This window comes from Tachypleus tridentatus, chromosome 13, assembly GCF_004210375.1.
Source record: "Tachypleus tridentatus isolate NWPU-2018 chromosome 13, ASM421037v1, whole genome shotgun sequence".
NCBI classification, from domain to species: domain Eukaryota; kingdom Metazoa; phylum Arthropoda; class Merostomata; order Xiphosura; family Limulidae; genus Tachypleus; species Tachypleus tridentatus.
In genome coordinates this window covers 222,085,174-222,103,243 of record NC_134837.1, presented here as the reverse complement: position 1 = coordinate 222,103,243, position 18,070 = coordinate 222,085,174, and the positions used below count along the sequence as shown (strand labels likewise).

The window sequence follows — 18,070 nt, the reverse complement described above, 5'->3', positions numbered from 1 at the left end:
TAACGCATAATTTTTTTAAAATCTCTGTTGTTCAAGGAAAATTGTTTTCAAGACTTTTGAAGAGTGAAAAATAATACCTTGAATTTAAGATGCACCCTAATTTTCAGTTCAGAAAAATGTGAAAAAGTACATCTTAAATTCAAAATAATATGGTATATAAAGAAGGGATAGCATCAATGTAGCTGCAAAGCTATGCAAGTTTTCTTAGGGTTGGAGCACAATGTCCTCTCTTACACCTGTAATGGCTAAGGCCTCTTACTGAAAATGCTGGCCAAGTCATGAAACTACCAAATCAGTTTCACTGATGATACATACATTTTTGGAAGAAGCTTTTGATGAACTAAGACCTATTTTGTATTTCTATCATGATACTGTGTCTCATATTTCTTTTTGGAGAAGATTACTAATAAGTGAATTCTTATCAAGAGAAAAACAGCTATAGCAGATTTACTGACACTAATGTCTAATGGATGGACTGATATAATATGTTTTTTATATCCTGAATATGTTTTTCTCAATGCCATCAAATCTTTACCAAATCTCATATTTGAGAGTATATGGTAATGGTAGTGTACATTTTGGGGGGTACAAAAAGGTTCATGGTTATTCATGTATTATCAAAGTAATAAGAAAAATTCAGGGGCACTACATAATTAAAATCAAATGTATATGGGATTGGTCACTTTGACCATCCTTGCAGATATCATATAACAATGAAATTATACATACTATAATTGAATATACTAATTGTATCTACACATAATTTGGCAGGCTTTTAGTAAACATTACAAACTGATTTTTTACAAAGTATTTTCACTAAAGTTCTATCTATGAACTTAGGAAGACTTTCTTAGGTCAGTATAAGTAAAACATGACCAAATGATCCTCTTGGAGGAAGGCCAGGCACAGTGATGTGAAAGGGATGCCTGTTTAGTGTCCTAATGTCAAAAGTCCTTCCTACCTCTGAAAACAAATCTCAGTCAGAGGAGAAAGTACTAAAGATGGGAGAGGTCTGGATTGAAAAATGGTATATGAATGCAGGAAGTAGTACAGGCAAGATCCAGTCACCACGACAATTCCTTGAGTTGAAAATAACAAAGAAGAATAATGGACTTGAAGAAAAAAAAATTGTGTCTGCAAGGGCCACTATAGGAAATAAAAGAGTAAATCCCCAGAAGGAGGAGGGATTCCAGGGAAGCCAGAGTTTTCAAAAGCAAAAGAACCTTTGCACAGGTAGAAAAAGGAAAGTGGAAAGTCATACATGCCACAACTCCAAGACAAAGGAGGGGAGTTCTAACTCAGTTGAGAGAAGAATGGAAAAAAACCACCCAAAGGTACCTCTGTCGAGTAGGTTATGGAGGCCAATCACCTGTTAGAAAAATAAATATGCCTTTTTCCTTGTACAAATTTACGTCTGGGTCACCAAATCTTACCATTCTTAACATCAAATAGGAAAAAATGTGATGCATCAACATCAATTCTCTTAAGAATCTGAACTCCTCTAACTTTTAGTTCTTCAAGACAAAACAAGTTCAAAGATCTTAACCCATCTTCATATGATAACCATTCCATATGGGGTGTCATACTAGTAACTCTGAGCCCTTTCCAACAATTCAGTGTTCTTTCTGGGATGAACACAACACTCTAAATGTGGCCTCACCAATGACATTATAAATTCTTTAGACTTGCATTCAATGTTTCTGTACTTAAAGCCTAAAATCCTGTATGCTTGCCACTAGCAAAAACACATTGCTTGGATATCTTACAAAAATGATCAATAAGAACACCAAGATATTTTTGTTCTTCCATAAAACTGCTAAGGTTATTTCCATTTAAATTATACTCACAATTCAAATTGTAATATCCCACATGCATTACCATACATTTATTATAATTAAATGCTATCTGCCATTTATCTTCCCAACTTACCAAATAATTTAAATCCTTTTGTAAAATAGCAGCATCCTTCTCATAGCCAACAACACCCAAACTTTAATGTCCTAAACTAATTTAATTAAGCAATTGATCACTCCTTAATTTATATCACTGATGTAAATCAAAAACAGGAAAGTTCCTAACACTAAGCCCTCAGGCACCCTGCTGTTAAATTAATTGAGTTTAGTTAAATTTAATTTATAATAGGCCTCCTTTTAGCTCAGGAGTGGGCAAAATATGGCCCATCTAATATTTCTGTCTAGCCTACAATAACTTGCAGCAATTATGGAAAGAACATAATGGGTTATTAATCAAACTGATGTTGAGGCAACCTAATTAACCCCATCACCATCAACATCCTTTACTGTAAATGACACAAAGTTTTAGTGTCTTACATTCAGTTTTATTAAACAACTTTTTGTTTATGTTATACCAACTAGGATAGAATAAAATCTTAGCTAATAAACTACATTTTAAAAGTATACAAGTTTTATTTGTCTATGCTTGTTGGTGTATTATTTAATTGAATAAACATTAATCAGTGTATTACTATCATTAATATAAAATAGCAGGCTTACATTTCCTTGACAACTGACAGCAAGAAAAAAAATTAAACAAGTATTTTATTTTTTTGTTTTCCATGTGTTATTTATTTATCTATTTTAGAAGTAACTAAAGTGTTAAAATAGGGATCTTTTTGGGTCAGTTAAAAATTAGATTAGGTAAAATAAGTAATAATACAAATATTTCATGAGGCACACACATGCAAACAACTCATAGTAATTCATGGGTAATGTAATTCAATAGAGTAGCATGAGCTACACATTCCATAAGTGACTTACAACTTAAAAAGTCTGAAAAGCAGTTAGATACAGTTCAAAGAGTAACAGTACTATAAAATTTAATTATAAACAAATATTCCTTAATCCTAAGTAATGTAGTTTCATATTACAATTTGAAGTTATTCTAGAAAGTAAAAATGTGTAATTTAGATTTATTTGAGTAATTATGAGGTTGGCCAAATCGACCAATCCAATTTTGAGATAGGGTAGAGAAAATAACAAATAAAATATAAAGTTTTAGTGAAAAAAATGCTTAAAATGTATTTGAAAGGTTTTAGGGATTACACAAAGAAAATCTAAGATTTTTAAGACTACTCAAAATAAATACTCAGTATATCATGGACAAAACATTGTTTTATTAAAAATACTTCACTTAAAATATGATTTATTTTTTGTGAAAGACTTAGAGTTAAATAGTTGATCCCAATTAAATTAGCCTGTGCTAAGAGAGTTAATATTTGTCTAATGCAAACAGACTATTCTTGGTCACTTTTCAAATATAAATATGCTGCCCCTTTTATCACAAATAACCACACAGATGCAGTTCTATTGCATGAATGAAAGAATGAAAAACAACCTTTAAAGTAAGTATATCATAATGTGCATTTTTTTATTTATAAATCTATTTTCTGTGTTTTTTTGGCACAGTAATGTTTGTTTTCAGCCATGCTCATTATATTAATAAATAACTGCTGTGTTTTATTAATTATATATCATATTATAGTTTTGTTTATTGGAAAAAAAAGAAGTGCTGCTGATATTAAAGAAATGACAAAAAAGATAAAATTCAGCAGTTAGGTTCTTCTGCTATTATACTACATGAAGAAGCACCTGATTCATCTTATGCCTATCTTGTTGGGAACAAACGTTATATCACTCTGTCAAATTACGAAAATAATTTGAATATTCATATCTGACAGTTCAAGGACTATAGAAAAAAACTATATCCAACCAAAGAAGGTACAACTTTTCTTAAAAAACAATGGGAGAAACTTAAACAGTTGATCTCATACATTAGTGTAGCTGTACAGAACAAAACTGAATACTTTAATTTTTAAAGGATGGAATCATGTATTCATGTTGTGTTTATCAATAACATCCCCTCTATCTTATGCATCAATGTGATTATTATAACACTGATTTAACACTTAATAAAGTACTCTATTTTATCATGTTCAGAATTGCAGAATTTATGCACACAGATATGACATTTTGGCACTTACTTAAAAACTACAATTAATAATGAAAATAAATTGAATAATCAGAATTAATCAATGTACATGCTGAACAAGTGTACCCTACTTTATATGCACTGAAAAAAAATAGTGTGAAGCAAGTAAAATCTATGATCTTAGATAAACTTGTCATTATTGTAACATTAAATCATGGTGAGCATGTGTGGCTATATTTGAGATCTGCATTTAAAGGAGTAGGTAAATGTATTTATTGTTCAGTATACATTTAATCAAAGAGTAACAGTCAAATTTATCAGGTCCTATCAATGAATCTTTCTGGGATATTATAGAGAAAGATGAATTTATCTAAGATTTAGCAAACATATTGTGCATGTATCATACCCTTGAAAATACTAAGAACAAACAAATCTGTAAAACAGCTTTGATAACAATAAAAACAATCCTTGACAAAACATTTCAAGTTCTCAATTTGTAAGATAAAAGATAGTCTTTCACATATAAATTAATAATGTCTACTGTCTATCATTATAGAACATACTCTACAATCAAAATACGTTATATATTCACTATACTTTAACTACGACAATGATGAATGGATTCTGTATGTCACCAAGCTTAACCACCAGTAAACAAAAGTTATCCATTCATGCACCTTATATAATAATACAGAAAGTTAAGTAAACATGCATGAAATTGTCAATTCTCAGTTATTACTTTCTATTTTAAATCTACAACTCATATATTTATTGTTTGAATATAACTTTAAAAATATAACATACTAAGAACTATACATTGTCTAACTTCTTGAAGGCGTACTTGTGTTTTGGACTATATTCTTCAATTGTATCTGAGGGGTAAATTCCTCTTATAAGTTGACAGCTTGATTACATTTTATATGTACAAATAACACAAACTGATATATGCAGAATTATAAATACTGGATTGCTAAGATTAACTTCATACTCCTTGATGATAAGAAACCCACTTGATATAACAATTTATCTCAGAAGATGACCTATAAAGGTCAAAACATTATTCTCTACTTATCAATAAAGGTGTTAATACCCATACCAGCCATTCTGAGATACATTTTTAATTTTGATACAAGTCTGCTACATTACAGTTAATGTAAAATTCTTGTTTACCTTACTCTTACTGACCTTTGTTCATTAGCCACATGACTACTACTTGATAAATAATATATTTTCTATCATGTAATGAAAACAAAAACTAATGTTTCATTTGATATAAGAGGGTGGACAAAAAAAAAGTGGCTATCCTTGAAAATGTTAATTTGTGATATCTTTTATAAGATAACAGAAACATGTAAAACTATATGTTTCTAGAGCTCACTCAATGAGATGTTCAAATAAGATCACAAATTATAATTTTAACATTGGCTTTTGTAAATATCTGAGCTTTTTATGATATTAGTTACTTATTCTCATAAAAACTGTTGTGCACTTTCCATAGTTTCTTAGATCTTCTGATTCCAATTAGCCTATAAGATGATCAAACAAGTTTCTCTGCAATATTCAAATGTAAAAATAAAACTCAAAATAACACAAATCAATTTCACAAGTTAATATTTAATCAGCACTCCCTTGGATTTCAGTATTGCTTCACATAGACATGGCATGCTTTCAATGAGTTTGTACAGCTATTCCTGAGTGACTGACTGCCACCTTTCTTTGATTTTCAATTGGATTTATATCAGGTGATTAACCTGGCCATTCCATAACATCAATCTTCTTATTTCTGAAATATATTTTAATGACTTAACAACTGCAGAGAAACTTATTCTGTTACAGCTTGTCTGATTGCAGATATTTACATGTCCATCACTTGGGCCTTCTACAAAATTTCCATAGCCTCAACATCAATGAATTACAAATACAAAATTAATTAATTAAGAATATTACTTACACTAAACAATCTTTTACATTTGAAAATAAGCCCCTCTTCAAGATAAATATTTACACTTTTTTTCCACTATATATATAGACTGTTTTCAGATCATATATTAAGTCTTCTCATATAGTCTACACTAATACTTTTAGTTCCTTTATTGGTCTCTTCTCACATAGTGCCTCCAATACGACTTTATCCTAACAAGACCCTTTGTTCTCATCTTGATTTCATGTTGTTTAAGATATGTACATACTAATCTATATGTATAGAGATACAGTACGTTTTATTCCTCTTTCTTCTTCTGACCAGTCAGTTCTTCACTTACGTCTCAACTCCAACCAGTGTTCTTAAGCCTAGTAGGTCTTTATCTTCTGTATCAAAATTATTGACTTCAGATGCTACTTTTATGACAGCCACATCTGCCATGTCCATCAATTTTCACTTTTGTAGTGCATTAAATGAACTACTTCCTGCACTGTGAAAGGTCCCTTCCACTACAAAGTGAATTTATTGTTGGCTGCGGGTAGAAGAACTAATATTTTCTGTCTAATTTTGAAATATTGACTCTTGGCCTTCTTGTTATAGAAGTGTTTCTGACTGTTTTTGGGTGTGGTTTCCTCTCCATCACAGAATCTTCCTTCTAAACTTCATTCAAGTTTTTAGTACTTGGCACTAAATCAGACACTAGACTGGTTATCACTGCTGCAATACTACATACAGTGTCTTGCAGAACCTTCACTTTCTTGTCCCCAACATAACTTTCACATACTGGCACATTATGATTTGTTAGCACCTCTTAATATATGAATTTGACATGTTCTGATCACAACTGACAGTGTTCATCCATTTGCTAGATTCAGCTGACCATTAGTTGTGCACTGATCAATCACATAAATTGCAATTTCTTCTTGTGGTGAATCTGACATGTTTTCTTGGTTCTGTTTCTTCTGCCAGTAACATTCATGGTGCCAGTCACTCATTTTCGTTTTTTACCAACATTATCTTTGTAAATAGCTCCAGCTGGTTGCAGCTATTTATACATCTATCATTTAGGCATTCTGAGAATCTCCATAGCTTCAACATCAATAGATTACACACACAAAATAAATTAATTAATACTATGAGCTACATTAAACAGTCTTTTATAGCTAACAGAAAACAAATTTGGTGACAAAAGGAATCAAATCAAAGATTCTCAAATTATGAGGCAACTCTTTTAACCACCAGGGCATAGATGACCAGAGCTGAACAAACATGAATTAATTTAAAAAATAATGGTAGCAACATCTTAATTACTTCACAGTTGGAATAATAGAAAACAGTAAAACAAATTATGGTTTGAATGCAACAAAACAAGAAGTATTTAGTCTGTTATTTAACAAATTTATATATACCCCCTTTATTTTCATAATACATCTTCCAATATTGCTAAATCTACTACTACTGACTTTTTGAACTTTTTTTTTACTCACCTCAGTAAGGCACTGGCATTTTTGGCTAGCTGAGCAATATCAGCATTAGAGGGTAAAATAAAGTTTCCTAAATCATTACCACTACAATAAGAGTCACCAGAACCTGAAATATAGAAGATATTTCTTAAAGTATAGTTTTCTTGCTAGTCCTTGATGATGAGAAATCCACTTGAAATAAAAACGTATTTCAGATTGTACAAGATTGGCTTGTATGGGTATTAACACTTTTACTGATAAGGAGAGAACAACATTTCGACCTTCCTAGATCATAGGTCATCTTCAGGTTAAAAAAAGAGAGAGTTTGGAAGTGACTGTTGCCAGACGTGTCTTAGAGACGAGAGTATAAACGGGTATGGGATTGTAGGGGGCATTGCAGTTGGATGTTTAGTTATTAATTAATATAGGTAAAAAGGTGTTCTTTTATATTGGTTTAATTTTGTTTTAGTTGCTATATAAGTAGGGCTTCTTTGATTTTGCATGTACCTGGGTGTCTTCTATGGTTTTGTTGTATTTATTTGACTTGCAGTGTTCAGAAACATGTGAAGGTGTTTTTTTGTGTTCTTTGAACCTAGTTTCCATTTTTCTGCTTGTTTCTCCAATATAGAAGTCGTGGCAGTTGTTGCATTGTATTTTATAAATTATGTTGGTGTTGTGTTTGTCAGTGTAATTTTTACATAGTGTGGACTTTAGTTTTGTACCAGATTTTTGAATAAATTTGGTGTTTAATGGAATGTTGTGTTTTAAGTTTTTTTCCAAATGTTCATTTTTTTTTTGCAGATGTCTGAAACATATGGTATGCAGCAGTATAAGATTTTGTAGATTGTTGTATCTTGAGATTTATTGTTATTTGTTTGTTGTTGGTCTGGCTGTGTGTGTATAATTTTTTCTAAAGTTTTTTTGAGAAATTTGTTGATGTTCATGAAGTGTTGTTTTATTTTGTTGATTTCATCATTAATTTTATCAGGTGAGCAGAGTTTTGTAATTGTGTTTATTTGGTTTCTTAATATGTTGAATTTTTGTTTTGTTTCATGTGCTGAGTCCCAGGGAATGTATAATCCAGTAGGGGTGATTTTTCTGTGGATTTCTGTTTTGAATTGTGTATCAGTTCTAGTGACCTTGAGATTAAGAAATGCTATTTGGTTAGTTTTTCCTGTTCACAGGTGAATTTAATGTTGGGGTGTATCGAGTTAACGTGATTATAAAAACTAAGGGTGTGTTCTGTAGATGTGAATCCAACAATTGTACCATCAACATACATGTACCAGTATAGTGGTGGGTGTAAGGCAATCAATTCAGCACTTGCAAACTCTCTCTTTCATAACCAGAAGATGACCTAAAAAGGTTGAAATGTTGTTCTTTTCTTATCAATAGAAGTGTTAATATCCATACCAGCCATTCTGAGATACATACAGTTTTCTTGCTACTTTTCTATGTCATATCAGAAATTTTTATGATGTAATTGCTCCATTTTTTAAATATTGAAATAACAAAAGTTCATAGCAATTAATAAAAATCCTAAATATGATATTTATTGTCACGTACAACTGTTATAATATAATACAATTCTGAACACTATGTAATAACCATTAACACCACATAAATATTAAATATTGCTCAATCATTTTAATCATAAGCAACCTCTCTTGGATTTAATTATTAAATTATTTGTTTTCAAGTTCTTAGCTTTCTAATTTATAATGATGCACACACCTAACCTACCTGTAAACAATGTTATCATTGAATTTGAATCTTTAGCAGAGTCCGATAGGATCTGAATGATGTCTTTATACATCTAAAAGAATTTTAAAAAATTATTTTATATTATAAACATAGACATTTTAAAATGGTCAAGATACATGGACATAGTTGGAACTGCCTTTAGACATGAAGAGTTTAGTTATGTGATCCAGGAGTTGTAAGTTAAATCTCTAAAACTGGATAATTTTTTGCATTAATTTCACAAATTTGCAATTTCAGAAGTGATGAATTCAACTCTGAGGGTCATCATAACTGTATGTATGATAAATTTATTCATTATGTTTTTATTCAGTAAATGAACTGCTATGCTTTTCTATACTATTTATCAAGGGAATCACTGCTCCCCTAACATTAATCCAATGTCAGCATAAATCTTATAGTTAATTTAAAACTGAAAACAGTTGTCACAATTTTTGAATTTAATCGATTTCAGTTTTCATATAAGAGATGCCCTAAAAATTTATCTTTGGTCAAAAAACACACATTTCTCCAAGCTTTCAAAATTTAAAACAGTAATTTTGTACAGTTTTAATTCTGTGTGTAGAAGTGAGAGTTTTTTGCTAAGTTCTGGCATAAGATTTGAAAGGTAAAACCTGATATGAAGTTAAATGATAAGTGAATATAAGTGCAGGTTTAAAATTATTGGTTATGTCAGTCACATAATGAATCAATAAATTAAAAATTTAGTTTTATTGGAAATAATATTTCTTCTTTTCTCTGCAAAGAACTTCATTGCACATTAATAGATACATTTGAAGCCTAATCTAATAAATTACCAACTTGTCAGTGAGTTACACTGGTTTCAGGCAATTTCATCTCTTATCACTAAGTGAAACCTAATCTTAATTCTGTTGATTTTCTCTTCTCTTGGGTTGGACAAGAGGGTGGAAATCTCTGAAACCAGTATAACTTAGTGACAAGTGTAAACTGAATGACAGATTGCATTTCACATTTTTTTATCATTTTAAATGGCTTGTACAGCTGACTAATTCACAAAAATAATTCTATGGCACCAATGTTGTTATTCCTAAAATCCCTTATAAAGGTAAGATAACTGTGTGAGGAAAAGACATTAAAACACCATACATATATTCATTATACACTGTGTACTTTACAGATGCTTAAAACAGTACAATATATTGTGAATGGTTAACAGAAATGAAAATGGACAATTTAAAGAATAAAAGGCATTAATAGTTCAACTATTTCAAACTATGTATTTTAACAAAATGATACTTAAACATTTAGCACTGCATAGTTTCTTATTTCTAGCTCATATGCATTTCATTTTGCTGTAGTTAATGCACTGTATGTGTGTAAGTTCTTGAAGTTGGAAAATACTGGTAATTAATATCTAATTAAAAACATCTTAGGTATGCAAAAAAAAACGATTAGGCATGCAAATTAAAAGAATGAAATACAAACTGGTAACTGCACTTATAGCATTGATAAAAATTTTATAGCAAATCCTCAATCATTTTTGTTGAACTTTGGGCATGATGGTGGGTTATGACAGATGTGTTTACTGACTGGTTTGTGTACCATTTTATTCCTGTTGTAGAGCATCATTATGTAGAAAATAGTCTTGAATAGAGAGCATTGTTACTGTTAGACAGTGACCACAGCCAAGAGAATGGGCTTTGAAAAAGTGGTAGTTGTGTTTCTTTTGCCAAACACAACTTTACTGTTATTGCCTGTTAAGGTTAATGATTTTTATCAACAGTAAATCACAGGCATTTTTAAAGTGTACAATACCATGAAGGCAAGTCATATGTCCTTTAAAATCTGAGCATCGCATATTATCTAAGGAAAATACATATTTCATTCAAAAAATGAATCTACACAACATTTGACCTGAATGTAAAAAAAAGAAAATATTAAAAAGTTGACACACTGATATATATCACTTTTCTGTAGGATATATTTCACATTTACAAATTTTTGTCTGAAGTTTTACTTTGGAACATACTAAACACAATCAAAGACATGAGCTAATTCAATTACATGCACTACTTTGTGTCTTTTTGAGTCATGTTCCAAGTTTAATTACCCTAACCATTGTATTCAAACATAATTCACATAAAAATATAATACTGTGTTAGGTTTTTGATTTTTAATACAGTAAAGAAATATTTTTAAAATCCTAAATCTTCCATAGTTTGAAAATTGTGGCACTTAATTATTAAGTCTTTCCTCTTCTTTAATTTATTTACCAAAGTTATTTAGGATAATAAACTGTAGTTTCCTATGCAATTTGCAGGCATTCTAGAAATAAAAAAAAACGAGAAATTTAGATTTCATTTTTTTTTTATAGTGGATATGACATCAATCAAATTGACCTTGTGCATACAGAGTCAGGGTAGAGAAAATAAAATATAAAGTCTCTTAAAATAAAAGTCTAATATTTATTTAGGAAGTTTTAGAATTTACATACATTACTGAAAATTTATTTCTCATAGGTACTTATCTCTTCTCATGTATACAAGTATTCTCATCTAGATATTCCCTCTACATGCAAAAGTTTTTCTTTGCATGCCACAAGCCTTAGGCTTTCATGTACTTTACAATCAGCTGATTCAAATGCATGTTGCTGTAAATCATCATGCAAGAACCCTACACCAATAAGAGCAGGACACACTTTCTTGATGCATGCAACTCTCTATTCAATTCTACCAAACAATCACTTCGAATTTTGACAGAAAATGGAAACACCAGTTTTCAGTGATGAGGAAGGGTGAGAAGTGTGAGGAGGTAGTACCTATTAGATATATACCTTCAGTACAGGAAAATTACAATTTTAAATATGGTATGTTGCCTTCTTTCACATAAGTAGCAAAAATCCCTCATTACATAGATGGAGAGGCCAGTACAAGGGAATAATTAAGTAACATTACATGAAAGCATCTGAAGAACACCATAAACAGGAGAGAATATCACAAGGAAGACTGCTTCACATCTACAACAAGCATACTTTTCTACCAGTTTCGGATAAAATGTACCAGACATGGGCAGAAAACAAAGAAGGAGCACATACCTACAGGAAAAAACGATGGTAAGATAGAAATACAAACCACACTATAACATTCCAGTATTCCATGGGGTTGATATTGTGGGGCTAGGAAAAAAAAAGTTTCTAAAACAGCAAATCAAGTACAATCCAAAACCCACCCACCTGGTGGGGGTACGTAAAAGGATCACACCATATTCATCTCATATTCAGCAGACCAGAGGAAATCTCGTATCCCACAATCAATGAATGGGACAAGTGAAAGCAATGTGAGAAATTGATTGACTGATCTGGAAACCTGGGAATTTGATGATCAGTATCGTGAAGATGCCTCTGTAATGTAAACTATTTCACTTAAAACCAAGTGGCAGGAACCTCTCCTCGTGTAACAATAGTTACAGTGTCACCAAAGTCTAAAGAAAGGTGGAATACAATGACCTGATGATGAAGATGTGTGTCAAGGAATAAATAGGCAGGAATGAACAACATACCAACAAAGTGCATGAACAGGACATAGTAGCCTATCTGGATATGATCAAGGAAAAGAGGGGGGAGAATGAATGGAAGAAGAATTAGCAAGAAAAAGAAATTTACCTTCAGGATCACTGATCACTGACCTGAAGCATCCTGCAGATTGGCCCATGCCCTCCAGCCCTGAAGCAAAGCATCTGTGAAGATATGTTAATCTGGACAAAGGCAAAAGAAGCAGAACATCTGCTAACATGTGAGCCTTGTCCAACTGTCAATGTAACTTGTTTATAAGGGCAGGAGGAAGGGATATAGGAACTTTTAATGATTCCACAAAATACTGTATTGGTTGCGTATGGTCCACTGAAGAGACTGTACATGTGCTTGCCCCAAGGGGATAAGGACTTCCATGGAAGATCACATCCCCAAAAGTGAGAGAACCTCACATACTGTAAGAGAGGGAGCAACAATAATATGGATAACTGAAATCTCCATCAAACCAAGTTAAAGAGGAGACGGCTGGGCTCATCTGAAATGAGTGTTGTAAAAACACTCAAATGGACAAGATAATGAAGAAGTATAGGAAAGAACTCTCCAATTTGATCAACCAGTTCACATAAGCTGCCTTCAGGAGCAGTAAATGAATATAATTGTTGGACCCATGTTTAAAACAAGTTAACAGAAATCAATCATCCATGTAATAATGGAAGTCCAACACTCAAGCACATAAAAGTTGGCTGAATGTCTTGACCATCCGATAGATAACATACTCAAAAAAAAGAAAAGAGAGAGAGAAGTAAACTAGCATGTGATGAAAAAAATTAATGTTAGCGTCTCAACTGGTGAGATATCTGGATGTGCAGGTAAGGATTCAAAACATCAATCTTGGTCATTCAAAAACACAGGAAAAAAACCCTCCTGAGGGCAAGAAAAGACTCCATGGTAAATTAGAGCAGAATGAAAAATTAATTAAGATGACACAACTTTATTACGGACAATTAGTTTCTGGTTTTCATGGGTGATACAAACAACCTGGAATAAAAATCTGGAGAAGGATAACCTGCTGGGAGAGAAAATCTTGTACTGCCTCCAACAGACACTTAATAATGATAGAATCCTGAGGTAATTGGTATCTGCGATAACAGAAGAGGGGAGAGAAATTAGATGTCAAGTCCCTTGGATTAAATCTAAATAACCCAAAGATCTCTGTGGTGAAAAGTTGTCAAAGAGGAACAAAATTGAAAAATCACAAGTACTGTTGGTGATGTGTACATCTGTATTGAACAAAGCAAGATGACAAATCTCTGGGAGGAGGAACAGATAAGAGCTCAAGAGAAGTTGGTTGGGAAACAGTAATAGCCTTGGAATGTTGCAAACAAGACACCAAAGAAAAAGGATAGTTTGCTGTTCTACCAACTCCACAAGGGATTCCAAAGTTTCAGAAATACTACTAAAAATCTTCTACTGAATAAAAAGGGCCATACATAACTCATGAAGAAAAGAAAGCAGTAAATAAACTTGGGAAAAGGCTGCATCACTCCCCAGGAGATCCAACAACAGAGAAACTGTGTGTGTAAAGCTAGAGCCAAAGAAGACAAATGTGCTAACATGAAGGTAACCAATAAGAGATAATCCATTGAAAAACCCTCATAATCTCTGTGTATTTTCTTGGAAAGGAAGTGGATAGTAGACAAGTACCATGGAAGAGCTAATAAGGTAAGATAATCAGGGTATATCCCCTACATGGACAAAATTGATTCTAACTGTTGAGAATTGAGAAATAGACATTCAACCTGATGGTAGGCCAAGGCAAACAACCAGTGGAGGACATAGCATGTTGGAACCCTCACCCATCTGTGAAACAATATGCTCCTCACAAATCTTAATATCTGAGGAAGGGAGAAAACAAAACTCAGAGGAAGATATATCATGTAATAGAGAAGGACAGAGACCACAAAAAATTGGGAAAATGGATAAAATAGAACCTACCTGAGAAATCATATCTAAAAATCCATAGTAAGTCTAGCTGATTCTAAAGTAGGAACATAAGAAGATAAAGAAAATGCAGATGGCACAAAAAGGCTGTCAAAATCCCCATTGACCCAAACAGGTTTGCAGATTCAGGAGGAATAGAGGCAAGATCAGGAGAAGCAAGTTGATTTATGTAATGATCAATCTCACAGCAAATGATAACCAACAAATCCATACACGGGTCCCTTCCACTGTAGTCTGTATGAATGTGATAGTAGAAAGTATGATCTCTGAAATGATAACCTGAACTTCACGATTCATTGTGCAAAAATGATATTCAAATACAATTGTCAGATAAAAAAAAAAATTAAAAATTGAAAAATACGTTATCTGTAAGGTTGTTAACTACTGAAAAAGAAAAAATACAGTTCAGGATAATAACAAAAATATACAAAGTTGAAGAAATTCAAAGACACCAAAAAAAAAAATACTGGCTCAAGTACTATCCAATTAGAAGTGATAATTTGGTAGAAGGAGTTATGTGCCTCAAATGTGTTGAATTGTTATTGATGGAGGTTTACCTCATGATGATTTACATGCAAGATACATTTGAATCAGTTGATTGTAAGTTACATGGGAGTTCAAGGCTTGTGGCATGCAAAAAAAATTTTTTTGCATATAGAGGGCAGTACTGAATGAGAATAGCTATTTATATGAGAAGAGGTAGTGTACTGTATTGGAATTTCAGATTAAAAAATTATTTTTAACTTTAGCAGGAATATTAGTTTACACTCATTTGCAATATAATGTTGACTTAAAGACTGCAAAATTTCATGGAGATACCTAAAACATATTAAAAGCTATATTATGAAAATTATGATGATTACTTTGTGGTCAATAATTCAGTCAAACTGGCCGAGTCCATAGCAAAAACATTTGTTATAGTAATATAAAATGGCAAAGCTAATGTTTTCCTCACCTAAATGGTATTTACAATAGATACCCACTTCTTCACACAGAAGAGCATGGCTCCTTTACACAACTGCATATGAGATGTGTCATGAGCTAACTTCTACCTAAAAAATGTGTTTATTGTGAATTGTGCCTTAGCAAATCACCCTTACACATGTTACCATTATGTAACAATAACTCTCCACCAATAATACGATGAAACAAACCACTTGTTTAATAGCATCCTAAGAATTTGCATTTGAATTAACTTCATTCATAGATGGGGCAAGAAGCACACCAGAGGTAGGAAAGACAGGTAGGAAAGCATACAGAAATAACTATCAAAAATACATCATCTTTACATGAAAATGTTAACTTCCAAGATGCTATCACACTTCCACACCCAAAATACCTAGAATCCCACACTAAAATGGTTGAGAGGCCAGTATAAACATAAAATCTAGATGTGCTCCCTCATGACTCACAGGATGAAAAAATGAAAAGTAGATTAAAATCATTTAAATTATTATAAAAAAATTTTTTGAGCTAAAGAATTTTATGCAAAATACAAGCAAAAATTGTTTATTCTATAAAAATAAAGACAACTGTTTAATTTTAAAACCAATATACTTTAAGCATTTTGGTTTTTCTATCAGAAGTCAAATTTTTGAGAAGTCGTGGAATATTAACATAGCAAGAGTTATTCAAAAATCATAAAATAAAGTATAAATAACTGTTTGATATTTCAATTATAAAGAAAAGCAGAACTTCAAACTTCATCACATTATTACACAGTACATGTTTCAGCATTTTTGCTCACAACTCTACATATTTCACACTAGATTTTCCCAATAATATGAGTAAGCTTAACTTGTTAAATCCTGTACATACTTGGAAAGCATAATCCTGAAAAAAATAAAAAAAATAAAAATGAATTAACTGAAAATGTATCCTTTTCTCATGAGGTTCCAAGTCTCAAGAAGGAATAACACAGTCAGTATTTTCATTAATTATTAGAAGGAACTGTTTTTGAAAATTCACACAAATTTTTATCAGTTGTGCATAGTAAAACTTTTATTTTGTTCACAAGGTTTCACCTGGCATCATCAGGCAGAATATAAAAAGTGAGGCAAACAGAAATTGATTTTAAAAAAGGAATCCTGAGAATCTATAACAATACCAACCTACAAAAATATGATTAAGCAAATGCCAACTTAATAATGTAATTTACCAATGAAATGTTAAATTTAGGAATATATAGAGAAAGTTGATGGTAAATTGTTATTTTCAAATATTCTTGATGAAGAAGACAAACATTGGATTTCTAACCTCTGCATTTTGTAAAAACACTGACAATGAACTTTATCTTCCTTGAAATTCCCTTCATGACTAAAACCAAAAGTTAGGAATATTAAAAGGTGCTATTTATACAAATAAAATTATTAGTTCCAACACTGATGGTTTAAGAAAAGAAAATGACAACCTTAAATTTCAGTTTGTTGTTAATAAAATAATTTTTTCCTTTGAAAATAACCCACAAATAGAACATATAATTCTTCCAAAAATTTCCCTTTCATGGTATAAAAAAATCTGATTAGAAATGGTCAGAGATTATAAGATTGATGTTAAAAACATTTCATATTTTACCTAAAAAAAAGTTGTATCTATTTGAACTGTTTTCTTCACTCTTGTATACAGGACAAATTTCAATACGTAGACTCAACCTTAAAAGCTTTATTCATATACTCCTAAATTTGATAGTTCATTGATAAGTTATTTTTTAAGTTTGCAATTCCTTATTTGCATGCTTGTAGATTAGTATTGTAATAGACATAGTGATTCCTTTTTTAAATTAATTTCTGTTAGTCTCAGTTCTCTTATCTCACCAGACAATGCCAGGAAAATCAGGGGAACAAAATAAGCAAACGTTTTACAATGTACAACTGATAAAAATTTGTGTAAAGTATTTATTTTCATTTTACAGTGGAAGAATTCACTTCTGATACTTCTTATAAAGGTGTATATGTAGTTGAAGCTTAATTTTCTTGAATTTGATTAAGGGGAAGAGATATTTACCAATTATAAAGAAAGTAAAAGATAATAATAGATCCTTGAATTTATTCATATATTATTCCTATTTATTGAACTAAACAAAAAAAATCTAAATGAAATAAAAATAAATACCTGAGCAGTCAAAGCATTTTTCTTCATTGGACGGTTGAACTTTATTGTAGTTATTCCACTGCATACTGACACTAATAGGCCATCATACTGGCCTGAGTTAGATACACTTTGTCTCTCACTACCAGTTGACATGTGATCTTCTTTTGCCATCAGGTTTGCTTTGGTCTTTATGTATTCTTTTCTGGCATCATCCCGGTATAAATAAAAAAAGCCAAATTCAATGTCTATTTTTTGTTTCAATACTTAATAAAATGAGATCAGTCTTTTAGTGGCCAATAAATATTATTATTTGATAGTGATATGACTACAAAGATAAACTTCATAGTATTCAACACACCATTGTTCTGAAATGTGATTTCTGAAAAAGTGCATTGT

General features: G+C 31.5%; 1 protein-coding gene across 4 annotated transcripts in view; it reads right to left on the bottom strand.

Annotated features, from left to right (window-relative positions):
* Nucleotides 1-18,070, bottom strand: part of LOC143238213 (enoyl-CoA delta isomerase 2-like) — a 44,630-nt gene that overhangs the window by 16,819 nt on the left and 9,741 nt on the right. For all 4 annotated transcript variants that reach the window (XM_076478247.1, XM_076478248.1, XM_076478249.1 and 1 more), the window contains 3 exons: nt 17,696-17,876; nt 9,076-9,148; nt 7,357-7,459 (listed from right to left, as the gene is read on the bottom strand). In XM_076478247.1, coding sequence (XP_076334362.1) covers nt 7,357-7,459; nt 9,076-9,148; nt 17,696-17,845 — 326 coding nt within the window. In that variant the 5' untranslated portion in view covers nt 17,846-17,876. The remainder of the gene's footprint in view (nt 1-7,356; nt 7,460-9,075; nt 9,149-17,695; nt 17,877-18,070) is intronic.